This window comes from Bufo bufo, chromosome 1 (genome assembly GCF_905171765.1).
Source record: "Bufo bufo chromosome 1, aBufBuf1.1, whole genome shotgun sequence".
NCBI lineage: Eukaryota > Metazoa > Chordata > Amphibia > Anura > Bufonidae > Bufo > Bufo bufo.
This window is the reverse complement of record NC_053389.1, coordinates 159,133,424-159,146,616: the sequence shown is the minus strand read 5'-3', so window position 1 is coordinate 159,146,616 and position 13,193 is coordinate 159,133,424. Positions and strand designations below refer to the sequence as shown.

At 47.7% G+C, this 13,193-nt stretch overlaps 1 protein-coding gene across 5 annotated transcripts in view; it reads left to right on the top strand.

Annotated features, from left to right (window-relative positions):
* Positions 1 to 13,193, top strand: part of CDON (cell adhesion associated, oncogene regulated) — a 123,453-nt gene that overhangs the window by 87,640 nt on the left and 22,620 nt on the right. For all 5 annotated transcript variants that reach the window (XM_040431097.1, XM_040431098.1, XM_040431094.1 and 2 more), the window contains 5 exons: positions 2,042 to 2,168; positions 10,239 to 10,514; positions 10,628 to 10,774; positions 11,324 to 11,467; positions 11,583 to 11,858. In XM_040431097.1, coding sequence (XP_040287031.1) covers positions 2,105 to 2,168; positions 10,239 to 10,514; positions 10,628 to 10,774; positions 11,324 to 11,467; positions 11,583 to 11,858 — 907 coding nt within the window. In that variant the 5' untranslated portion in view covers positions 2,042 to 2,104. The remainder of the gene's footprint in view (positions 1 to 2,041; positions 2,169 to 10,238; positions 10,515 to 10,627; positions 10,775 to 11,323; positions 11,468 to 11,582; positions 11,859 to 13,193) is intronic.

Genomic DNA, 13,193 nt, shown 5'->3' with positions numbered 1-13,193 from the left:
CAGAAATGACACCACGCCTGAAGACTTCAATAAACACAAGCCGCAATATCAGGCACAACCCATGGACAGGTGTGACCTTTCTATGCAGGATAGCAGCCATGCTTTTCTCATCCTGTACAACCCCTTCAGAGGGATTCACACCTGTAGCATCCCTCTTATCTGTCAGTGGGACCAGATTGCCTGGCTATCAAACATTCTGGATTTTCGGATGGTCAGGGATATATACTATTTCATTATTTTTTCCATTTATTATTCTGAGCATTGCACATAGATGGCATGATATTGCCATCCCCCACCCCATCCCCAGGAGCCTGAGCCTTTGCTATGTTCCTTGTGATGACATTTGGGGATGATTGGAGCCTTCTGCTGCCGCCGCCACAGCTGGTAGCAGTAAATGCACATGATAATCTGTCAGACCGATCACAATATTGGTAACAGGGCAAAAACTGAAGCCTGATGAATTGGGCAGATTTTCCAGTTTGTATCTACAGCTTCCCTCAGTTTGTATTGTAATAGGATATAAAGGGACACAGGTTATTCATTGCATTAAAAACACTTCTGCTACTTTGATTTGTTGCTCGATCTAATCAATTATCCCCAACTGTAAAGGGGCCTTCACTGATTTTGTTTTCCATTTCTCCAAGATTTTTAAGATCTCTGCTTGCTGCTTGCAGCATTCCTGTTTATATCTAGAGGCTGAAAACCTGTTCTGACTTGGTCTTTTTCACACAACTGCCCAGCAGCTACATTGTATCCATTCTAGACAATCCTCTGGAAGCTTTGTATAGCACAGATCTCTGTCTCTTGCACTGTACTAGACTGCTTTCCAACAGGACCAGGGTTTCTGCCTCTGGAGATGTTAAAAATGCAAGGAAGTTTCAGTATATAATAATGCTGGCCATTAATGTACTGGTATGTACATCATGGTATATACCCTGGCACCAGTCCCTGCCCTCCTGCTCTTTACCATGTTCTCCTCTTCGCACTATGGATGGCTCTTGCCCTTGAACCAACGGAATGTAAAATAAACCCCGGACAGCTGCTGCCTCCACCCAGCTGCTGCTCCTGGAATGGTAACAGCGTTGCCCCAGTCAGAAAGGGTCACATCCGTCCATTTATGCCGGGTGTAATACACGATTCTACGAGGTGTTTCCGCATATTAAACTCTAATCTGTGGGGAGTTTGAATGTGGCATCATTCTGATGCGGGAGTTACTGAGGCATCTCGGGGTGTAAGAGTCCTCTAATGGTACGCTTGGAGATTCTGTCAAAAAGACTGGGCTGAAACGTCCTACATTCAAGACTTTTTTTTTGTCCAGTAAAAAAAAGAAAGAGGTTCCTGAACAGAAACTGAAGGTAGTAATCCTTTATTTTTGTTGTTCTGCTCTGGTAGCGGATCTAGCAGTGAAGTGAACTCGCCCTTAGGCCTTATGCCCACAGAAGTACCGTGTTTTGCAGTCCACCAATCGTGGTTCTGCAAAACACGGATACCGGCTGTGTGAGTTCTGCATTTTGCGGAATGAAATGCCTGGCCCTCAATAGACCAGTCCTATCCTTGTGTGTGATACGGACAAGAATAGGACATAATTATTATTTTTTTCCAGGACAGCGGAATAGAGGTACGGATACGGACAGCATACGGAGTGCTATCTGCATCTTTTGCGGCACCATTGAAGTGAATGGGTCCACATCCAAGCCGCAGAAAAATGTGGCTCACATGTGGACCCAAACAATGTTCATGTGCATGAGGCCTTGGGGTTTTTCTGGGTGTAGTACTGATGGAGAAGCTTATTTTGTGGAGTGCTTCCATTTGCGGCTTATGTTAATCAGTGGTAAGAGCCGTTGCCAGGATCCCCTCCCCATGGGTTCTACAATAGGAGTGCGGGAAATTAACCCCAGGATCACGGGAAAGAGACCAGGGCAAACAAGGAGCACGTACCCCTGTCCATAATTATGTGCATATAGGTGGGGTACTAGTATGGTATTGTCTGCCTGCACCCTAAGGGTGCCCCACTCTTATCTTTTCTGTTTTTTCTTTCTAGACTGTACTGGCTTCTCCCTGCTCTCCCAGACATTTGCCCTGTGCATCGGTGTGACCCGGCGCTATGCATCTTGGACTGTGGCATCTGCTGCTTTGTCTCTCACTTCTGTCCACAAGGGCTGATTCAGGTACATTAATAGTTTGTCATAATGTTGAAAGCTCTTGTCCATGATTTTTTATTGATGTCCTATCCTGAGGACAGTCCATCAGTATCTGATCAGTGAGGGTCTGACACCCCGCACCCATATACCGATCAGCTGTTCGCCAGTAATTCCGGTTCCGGAAGTGTGTGCCGAAACTACAAAGCTCAATCTGCTGTTTAGTGGTCGGAGCTGGGTACTGTAGCCCTATTCCCATTGAAATGTATGCATAACGAGATCTGGTCACTACACAATAGACAAAGCTTCCCCAAAACAGCCGACTGGCAGATATGCAGGGTGTTGGACTCCCGCCGATAATAGATTGATGTGTCATTAATAGTAAAATCCTGGACAATCCTTTTAAAACCTTTTTACACTGGGCCAAGGAGCGGAGCAGTTATCTGGGATGTGTGTTTGCAAGAATGCCCAATGAACGAGCAACCATACAGGGCAGGGGGAATGGTTGTTGCATGTAAATGCCGCTCTACCCTCTGCTGAACCATAGGCAATTACACCACGCAACAATAAAAAACTTTTCGTCTGCTACTGGGTAAAAATCATTTGTCCTATACTAAATCGAGTGTGCGGATTACAAATCCGAAGTCAGAATTGTTGTAACACGTCACAAAATTTTGCATAAGTATGCCTAAATGAATTAAGCACTTGGAAAGCATTGAATAATTTTGAACAGAACGAGTTTTACTCCAACAATTACCTGATCTACATCAAAGTTTGCGTAGTAAACAGTATATCAAAATGTAATGGAATAACAAAAAGTCCAGTTTTTCAGTTTAAAAGTCTTACTTGAGCAAGGCCCAGTACTGTTAAAAGTGCTTCAGGCATCTGCTTTTGCGTTTGTGAACGGCCATATTTCTCATCCGTCTCATTGGGGGACACAGGCATTGACCATGGGAATAGCTGTTGCCGCTAGGAGGCGGACACTAAGCACAAAGTGTAAGCTCCTCCCTCTTCAGCTATACCTTTCCTGCAGGGACCAAGCTAATCAGTTTTAGCTTAGTGTCTGTAGGAGGCAGACCTTCCTGCGTTCCAGGTCTACTGATTTACTAATTTTGTCTCTCTTTTTTTCTAGTGGTAAGCTTCAGGCAGTCCGGGTAAAACTGCCTGCACTTCCACCCAGGAGACCAGGGGGTCACCTAAACCCCCTGCTCGTTGCCGCTCTCTAGAAGAAAAGGAGGACCAGAGGTCCCTGTAAAAAACCTCTGTCTCCCGCCAGCAAGCGCATCACCACGACCGCCCCAGCGAAAGTCCCCCTATGTTCCGGTGTAGCGTCCCTCACCAAGGGGCCGCACACCAAAGGTGGTGATACGGTTGGAGTCAGGGGGGAGGAAGACGTCGGACAGGTGCAGTGCTCCCCTCCACCCTCCCTCCAGTAACCCCCTCAGTACCACCTCCAGTGCCCCTCTCAGTGCCCCCCTCCAGGACTCCCTCCAGGACCCCGGCCAGTATTCCCTTCTCCCCACGTGTAAACTTGGGCAGCAATCTCCTTTAAGGGTTAACATACCTGGGACGCTGCTGCAGCAAGGGGGTGGCTGCTTTCTTTGTACACGCCGCGCGTCTGCTGCGGCTTCCCGGGCTGACGGCGTTCTCTGGAGCGCATCGGGAGAGGATGGGGGCAGGGTTGTCTTGATGAAGCACCGTTTCCTATGTCGGCGCATCGGCTTGGTTCTAGGGCAGCCGGGTCCATTATTATTCAAGGCCCCGGTTTCTGTGCGGCCTGCGACTGTAAGCTTCCCTGTGATGGCCGGGGACACCGGCGTAGGGGGTGTGTCCTGAGAGAGGGGCGTGGCCTGGGAGGATGGACAGGCGCTAAAGGCGGCAGCATTTTTTTGGGGGCGGGGATTGTGTTCACCCCGCCCCCACATCAGCGGCAGAGCAATGGGTGAGTGGGCTCCACCCACTTCTGGATTTCCCGGGGGCGGGAAATGAGGGTCTGACTGGCGTTTGGAGGGACACAGGCTGGGTAAGTGTTGTTTGTTCATTCTGGCAGTGCCTAACCTTCCCATTTGCCCCATTGGGGTGACAGGGGTGTCATTATGTCTGAACCCAGGCTCCAGGCCACGAATCAGGCAGTCCCATTGGTGCGTCATTTTGCCTGCGCATCATGTCGCGCAAAATTTCCATCCCCTCAGTCAGACTCCCTCTGCTTTACGTTTGCTGCGCAGCAATCAATCGGCTCGGCTCTGGACCCATTGCTTCCCACTGCCCAACCTACGGAAGAACCGGAATAGGCGCGTTCCCTGTCTAGGGTGGTAGAGGATGTCTCCAATACCAACAAAGCTATTGTGGATATATTGGAGCGTTCGTTGGCAAGGCAGTCCTCTGACCGGTCTGACTCTGGGCATCATGGGGCTCGTGCCCATCGCAGCCGCCCCACAAAACGGGCCAGAACTTCCTCCCCCAAAAGGGGTTCTCTGTCTCCCGTGTCCTCGGCCTCTCCTCCTCCTGCTAGAGAGTCTCACTCAGACATGTCCTCAGCTGAAGAGGCATGTTCCGAGGAGAGAGGGTCAGATGAGGATGTTGTCGCCCAAACTATCCTCCATGGTGGACAATTTAATTACAGCAGTTATTGAGACGTTGCAGGTTGAAGATCCCGCACCGTCATCTGCCAGCTCAGGTTTTTCCTTTAGAAGGTCCCGTCGTTCATACAAGTGTTTACCCAACCACCAGGAGTTTGATTTCCAGATAGACGTTTTATGTTGCCAAAATGATTTAACGTCCTTTATATTTTTCCAGAAGATTTGACTAAGAAATGGTCGGCTCCACCTATAGTGGACCCGCCAGTTTCCCGCTTGGCTAAACATACTACCTTGCCAATGGCGGATCGAGCTTCTTTTTCTGATATCAAAGATAAGAAGCTGGAAGCATTTGCAAAATCTGCCTTTGAAGCAATGGGCACAGCGGTGCAGCCGGTGTTTGCCTCTATATGGGTGAGCAAGGCTATAGGGGAGTGGGCAAATAACTTACGTCAGGGTCTTGAGTCGGGAGTCCCCTCGGAGGACTTGTAGATGTGGCCCTGCTGCTCTCGCATGCCAGTGCATATATTTGTGAAGCATTCTTGGTGTAGCCAGGTTTATGGCTCGCTCGTCAGCCCTGTTGGTAGCTATTCGCCGTACCCTATGGCTCTCATGCTGGGTGGCAGATAATGCTTCAAAGCGGACCCTCCCATTTACCGGTAGCAGACCTTTCAGTAAGTGCCTGGATGAGATCATTTTGGACGCTATAATTGGTAAGAGCACCCATTCACCTCACAACAGGGGGCGGTCTAATAAGGCAAAAAAGCGGAAGCCTTTTTTTCGTCCGTTTCAGAGTTTTTCCGGCCCCAAGGGAGCGTCCGATAAGTCGGCCGCAGGCCAGAAGCGCAAGCCTTCCTTAAAGCCGCGGCCTTCCTGGCATTCCCGTCAACAGGGCTCCACATCCTTTAACCCTAAGAGCTCCGCTGAATGACGGGCGGCTCCCGGCGCCCTCCGTTTGGTTGGGCGGGTGGCTTCATGTGTTTCGGCATGCTTGGCTGGCTCACGTCTCAGATACGGGGGTGAGGGAGGTCAGTGCACAGGGCTACAAGCTGGATTTCAAATCCTCCCCTCCATCCCGTTTCTTTCGGTCGTCTCCTCCGGCCTCACCTGCAGCCGCAGATTATTTTTTTCTGGCAATTCACACACTGCTGCAGCAAGGTGTGATTGTTCCGGTTCCAGCGCAAGACCTTTTTCAGGGGTTTTACTCCAATCTCTTTGAGGTTCCCAAAAAAGAGGGGATGGTCCGTCCCGTTCTAGACCTCAAGGCGCTCAACTGTTTCCTTTGCGTCCGCAGATTCCAGATGGAGTCACTGAGGTCGATCATTGCGTCCATGGAACCGGGGGAGTACCTGTCCTCGATAGACATCAAGGATGCTTGTCTTCACGTGCCCATATGCGTCAGTAATCAGAGGTTCGCAGTGGGTCCATTTCACTATCAATTTGTAGTCCTCCCGTTCGGCCTGGCCACGGCTCCTAGGGCCTTTACGAAGGTTCTGGTGGCAGTCATGGCCCTGCTCCATGCCAGGGGGATCGTTGCGATCCCTTACTTAGACGACATCCTGGTGACACTGGACACTTGTCAGGCCGCTCTCCATCTTCAGATTCGCTCATTGTTGTAGCCAGCTCCGGTTCCCATTCGTCGCTGCATGCGGGCTCTGGGGCACATGGTTTCTGCCTTCGAAGCAGTTCCCTATGCTCAGTTCCATACCAGAGCGCTTCAGCAAGCCATTCTGTCCAGCTGGGAACGCTCCCCAGACTCCTTGGATTGGCCAATGCATCTCCTTGCCCCAGTGCGCCAGGCCCTCAGATGTTGGATGGCCTCTCCGATGTTGACATCGGGGCGTTCGTTTCTCCCTCTCTGTTGGAGGGTGTTAACAATAGACGCAAGCCTCAGGGGTTGGGGGGAGTGTTGGAAAATCTCTTGGTCCAGGGGGTATGGTCACGTGAGGAGCGCTCCCTTCCAATCAATGTTCTGGAGTTGAGGATGATTCGGCTCTCTGCAACACTAGGCTGACCATCTCAGGTGTTGTCCGGTGCGGGTGCAGTCCGACAACTCCACGGCGGTGGCATACATCATACGTCATGGAGGAGACGGCGCTGATTTTCAGCTGGGTGGAGAAACGGGTTCCGGCGCTATCGGCAGTTCACATTCCAGGCGTAGACAACTGGATTGCGGACTTTCTCAACCGGGAGCGTCTCGATCCTGGCGAGTGGGCTCTTCACCCGCAGGTCTTTTGGGAAATCTGCGAGAGGTGGGGTCGGACGGATGTGGATCTCATGTCCTCACGCTTCAACAACAAGGTCGAGGACTTCGACGCGCTGGTGATTCCATGGAGTCGGTTCACGTTTCCTTACGTGTTCCCGCCTCTTCCTCTCATTCCGCGTCTTCTCCGGAAGATCAGGTCCGAGGGACTGCCCGTTATTCTCGTGGCCCCAGATCGGCCGCGCGGGGTGTGGCACGCATCCCTAGTCGCACTTCTCGCCAAAGAACCTTGGCGTCTTCCTTTTCGGGAGGACTTGCTGTCGCAGGGGCCGATCTTCCACCTGAATTTAGGGTCGCTACATTTAACGGCATGGCTGTTGAAGCCACCGTACTGAAGGCTCAGTGTTTTTCGGATGCAGTGGTCCAGACTATGATTTGTGCCAGGAAGCAGTCGTCTTCCAGAATCGACCACCGGACTTGGAAGTCCTACTTTAGTTGGTGCGAGCGGAGACGGCGGTCTCCCGTTAGTTTTTATTTGCCGCGACTTTTGGCTTTCCTGCAGTCGGGCATGGACTTGGGGCTGGCTCTCAAGGGCAAGTGTCGGCTCTCTCCATTCTTTTTAAGCTAAATTTAGCTTCGCTTTCGGAGGTTTGGACTTTTCTGCAGGGGGTGGTGCATGCTGCGCCCAGCCCCCCCCCCCCCCCTTCCGTCCATTGGATCCTTGGGATCTTAATCTAGTGCCCAACGCTCTTCAATCTTCTCCGTTTGAGCCTTTGCAGCAGGTGTCGCTGCGCTTCCTGTCTTATAAGGTGGCTTTTTTAGTTGCAAATACATCTATCCGTAGAGTGTCGGAACTCGCGGCTCTGTCATGTCAGTCGCCCTTCCTGATCCTCCATCAGGATAAGGTGGTCCTTTGCCCTGTGCAGTCCTTCTTGCCAAAGGTGGTGTCGACATTCCATCTAAATGATTATTCTTCCTTTATTTTGTCCGGACCCGTCTCATCCTCGAGAACAGTTGCTCCATACTCTGGATCTGGTCCGTGCAGTGCGTATCTATCTGTCCCAGATGGCATCTTTCAGGTGGACGGATTCCTTGTTCGTGATTCCAGAGGGGCCGAGACGAGGGCTGGCAGCGTCAAAGACTTCCATTTCCAGATGGATTCGTTTGGCTATTGTGGAAGCATACCGCGTTAAGGACCGGGCCCCACCCTTCCGGGTGACTGCTCATTCGGCTCGGGCAGTGGGAGCCTCTTGGGCGATGCATCACGGGGCTTCGGATCTCCAGGTGTGCAAGGCGGCAACCTGGTCGTCTTTACATACTTTTTCAAAGTTTTACAGGGTAAATACCTTTGCATCTCCTCAATGAACACAATAGGCAATCTAATGATTGCCAGTTATTGTCACCCAAGGTGAGTTAAAAAAAAGTTTTTGCAAATATAAAAAAAAAAAAAAAAAAAAAAATTCAAATCACCCCCCTTTTGTTAAAATAAAAATACTTAAACAATAAAAAAATAAACATCATGGGCATACTATTAAAATATAACAATATTAATGGCATATGGCAAATGGCGTAACGGGGAAAAAATAAAAACAGCCAATTTGCCATTTTTTGGCACTTCAACTACCCAATATTTTTTTTTAAAAGTGATCAAAAAGTCGCACACACTTCAAATTGGTATCAATGAAAAGAACAGTCCCGTACACATAAGTACAAAAAAGTTATAGGGGTCGGAATATGGTTATAAACTAAAAAAAAAATTTTTCCTCAAAGGTTTTAAATTTTTTTCAGTATTAAAACGCAAGAAAAATTATGCAAGTGTGGTATCGTTGTAACCGTACTGACCTGGAGAATGAAGATAACAACAGGTCAATTTTACCGCATAGTGTACAGTGTAATTTTTTTTTCCCAATTCTACCCCATTTGGAATTTTTTCCCCGCTTCCTACTACATGGTATGCAATTGTAAATGGTGCCATTAGAAAGTACAACTTGTCCCGCAAAAAATAAGCCCTCATAAGGCTATGTGAATGGAAAAATAAAAAAGTTAGGACTATGGGAAGGCGGGGAGTGAAAAACGAAAACGCAAAAATGGAAAATCCCAGGGTCCTTAAGGGGTTAAAATTTAGACGTGTCAGGCAAATTCCGAGTTCATATTTGGAATCGGTGCGCTCATTTTCTCTCAGTAGCAAAATCATTGTTGCGTGGTGCCAGCGTAAACCAGTCTTTAGATGGGATAGACCTGGTGTGGCCACTGATAATCTCAATATTTAGTTGGTCCTGTGCTGGGCAGCAGTCACGTGACCCGTCAGACATCCTAGTTTTTAGGAGTATACTGGTGAACAGCCACAGTTACTGTATAGTCATCTTCTGTAGGAAAAACTATCTGGTCCTATTCTTGCTGACATTTTTCAGTTGCAACTAGAAGGATTGTGAATGCAGCTCTGGGGTATAACACAAGCTGTAATTCAAGATCCATTTTCACTGACACAATCTGGCACAATAGAAAACGGATCCGTCCTCCATTGACTTTCAATGGTGTTCAAGACTGATCCGTTTTCGCTATGTTAAAGATAATACAAACGGATCCGTTCTAAACGGATGCATGCGGTTGTATTATCTGAACGGATCCGTCTGTGCAGATCCATGATGGATCCGCACCATACACGACTGTCAAAGTAGCCTAATACAGCATGTAACTCAGGATAAGTAATGTAATGTATTCACACAGTGACTCTGAAGTATAATACAGAATGTAACTCAGGATCAGTAGAGGGATATATGTACCCAGTTACTTTCATGTTTAAAGCTACGAGCAAAAAAATGTATTAAAGGAAACAAACAACTATTACCCAATATGTTATTAAAAAAATAAACGTACTCACCTCTGCCTCTCTAGTCGTCCTTGCCAGTCTTCATTTTCCTGCAGTAATGACGTGTCTGTGTCATACATCCATGTGATCGCTGCAGCCAGACACTGGCCTCAGTGGTGATTCTTGCATGTACAGAAAAAGACCACTGAGGCCAGCAGTGATTGGCTGCCACACTCACCTGGAGCTGCAGAATGTCACCGCTGCAGGAAACTAAAGACCAGTGGGGACCACTGTAGTGGGGGCTCTGGAGTGGCCGAGGATATAACAGCTAATAGTTGCTTTTTTATTTTTTTCCTGCTCTTAGCGCCATTTCTTAAACTCCTGGATAAACCCCGCTATTATAAGACTATTCTTAGATTTTCGGTAAATGCATGAGCTACGCCATCTACAGGTCGTATTGATTTTCCCAGTATCATCACAACAAAATAACTGTGATTCTTCCTTCTTCTTAGATGTGACTCTTCGCTTTCTGTCTGAACCCCTTTCCACTGTCCAGAAGCCGGGGAGTGTGGTGACATTATTATGTTCTGCAGAGTCACCACAGCTACACATTTCATGGTTATTTAATGAAAAGTTGTTGGACAGACGACAAAGCCAGGATGTGGTCATTCATTCTGGGCACCTGACCATCCCAGCTCTTACTCCCCAGTATGTTGGACGGTATCAGTGCATAATGAACTCTAGTGCTGGGTCTATAATAAGTGCACCCGCAACCGTGTCTATGGCATGTGAGTATTGTGGTCCTGAGGTCTGAAGTGTAGCATATGAACCTGAAATGCAGTGACCTCCCCTCCAGCAACATAGGCCCCTTCATAAGACATTCTCACATCTTGCCTTGCAGATTTGGAAGATTTTGCGAACTCCTCAAAAGTCACCTTGGTGGCTGAAGAAGGAAGCAGCGTGATTATTAACTGCAGCACTCCCCGCAGTGCCCCCCATGCTGAGATGCATTATAAAGTCAAAGGGAAATGGCTGGACCGATCGACTGGTGGGTGACTATATAGGACACTTTGTGCATTTACTTAGACAGATGCCCCCCTACATGCTAGTACTAGTCCATACCATTACATTCCACATGGGTCAGGCTGGCCCACCAGAGTGCCAAAGAATCCTCCTCTGGACCCAGGCTGTTCTACAGCCATGGCCCCAAAAATCCATCTAATGACAACCCTGATTTTGGATGGGGGGACCACCGTGGAGCTTTACATAGAATCTAGGAAAATTGGGCGAAGCCAACTAATGCTGGCCCTCACATCTCTTGGACCTCCCTACAGCTTTATTGGTTGCCTATGTGGCATGTATTCCCCTTGCATATAGAAATACAGACCATTCAGTATTTCAATCATTTCTATTATGAAGGCTTAGAGGAGCTGCCAGTACCCAGCTTTTGTCTCATCCCAATGGAGCTCCCCACACAGCTAAACCAGCACCATATAAACCAAGAATATCTCCAAACCATCATAGTGGGTCAAGTAGGGTGGACATTGCTTGTCAATACATATAATGACGACTTTTATATATTTTTTTATGTTTTTAGATAAGTACCTGATCTTACCCTCAGGAAATCTACAAATTTTCAGTGTTTCTTTGGAGGACCGCGGACCCTATAAGTGTGCTGCCTATAATCCAATGACTCACGAGCGAAAGATAAGCCCCTCGGTCTACAAGCTGTCTATAAGCGGTGAGTGCCATACACTGGTGGCAGGAAGGATAGACCTATACCCTTCTGCCTACTTTAGGCCTAGCGTGAAGTTGGCGCTTGTCCTTATATAGCACTTTGTTCTCTTTCTGGACAGATCGACCTCAAGAAGATGCCAGTGTCATGCATCCGGTCATCACGCACAAGTTGTCCGTATACCTACATGATTCTGTGACTCTGGAATGTGCAGGTGGGGGAGCAAGCGATTTAAACATTCAGTGGTATAAAGATGGAAACAATGCTATGGCAGATGATCGGAGGAAACTGTGGTACACCCATCTAGTGATTGAGGATGTGGAAGCCCTGGATGGGGGTAACTACTCCTGTCAGGTGGGAGCTACACCTTCTGTCAATTATACAGTCGCCATTCTAGGTAAGAACCAGAACTCCTGTTATTTCTTTGTTATATGGAATATTTTATATTGTGACTCTTGACTTTACTCACAAGATTTGCTTAGACTATGAGAAGCAATTTGGAGTTCAAGAACAGATCTATTAGGCCCCAGTGCAAAATATGTACAAGGGCTCCCGCATATCATATGCCATTTATAATACTGGCATCCTCTTATTTAGCAGAGAAGTCTTTGGGTAGCAGGTTCTGGGTAAAGCTGACTACATCCACTAAACCCTTGACTGCAGCTATAGGTCCTATGTTTCTTAAACAGGATCTGTAACCTCTCCTGACGTGTCCGTGGAGCATCTATTCTTATGAGTCTATGTTGTGACATTACTTTACTATTCCAGCTAGAAGTTAAGAATGAATTACTAGCAATTGATTCAGAACTTCTAGCAGGAATAATAGGAATGCCACATCATAGAGTCATAAGAATAGATGTTCCAGAATTTATTGATAACAAATTTTAAGAAAAGATATCTCAGTTATTATAACTTGAATACATGTATTTACTAAGTCAGAAATGTGAGGACAGGTGCGATGCCCAAAGAGAACCTGCCACCAAGAAAGGTTTGGTAGATATCTGAGCAGTATGCCCATAGAAAATCACAATAATGGTGTTACAGAAAGAATGCCTGAATCTGGAAGTACAAGGGACCATATAGACTAATGGTTCCAACTTCTCACTAGGTCTTTAAAATGCACCGTATGCTATAAGAGTATATTGGGTATCTAATAGCTTTTGATACCCACTATATGTGGCCTCATGGGATAAAATGTAGGAGCCAGTCTTCTCTTATTTTTGCTTTATTCCACATATATATTGTTGGACATTGCCTTTCATTTTCTGTTTTTCGACGTTGAGGTCTGGACTCTGCAATTACGGTATCTGGATTTATTTCCAGGCTTATGTAATAGACACACTCATTACTTTGGCATTGGGACCCTGCGCAGCTGGCAGCAGAAAGCATACATCCTTGCTGGCACGTTACTGTTGCCACCACAACAAGCCCTCGATTATGTTCGACAAGGTGTCGTGGTGATGGATGGAGCGTGCAGCGGGCCCAGTTGGCATTATGTCCACAGAGTAAAGTCCAACCTTAATCACATGGAGACAGCTGCTAAAGCCAGAGATTTATACCACCCCCTGATCACATCCATTACCGCCATCCCCCATATCTCAGGGCACAGATCTATAGTTACCTCTGAGTGTTCCGGTTGTGTAACTCAGCACAATGCAGGAACGTGTCACTTCCAGATGTGGTGGCTCGCACCAGTCCACCGCTCCTTTTGGCACTGGACTTGTTTTCTTAC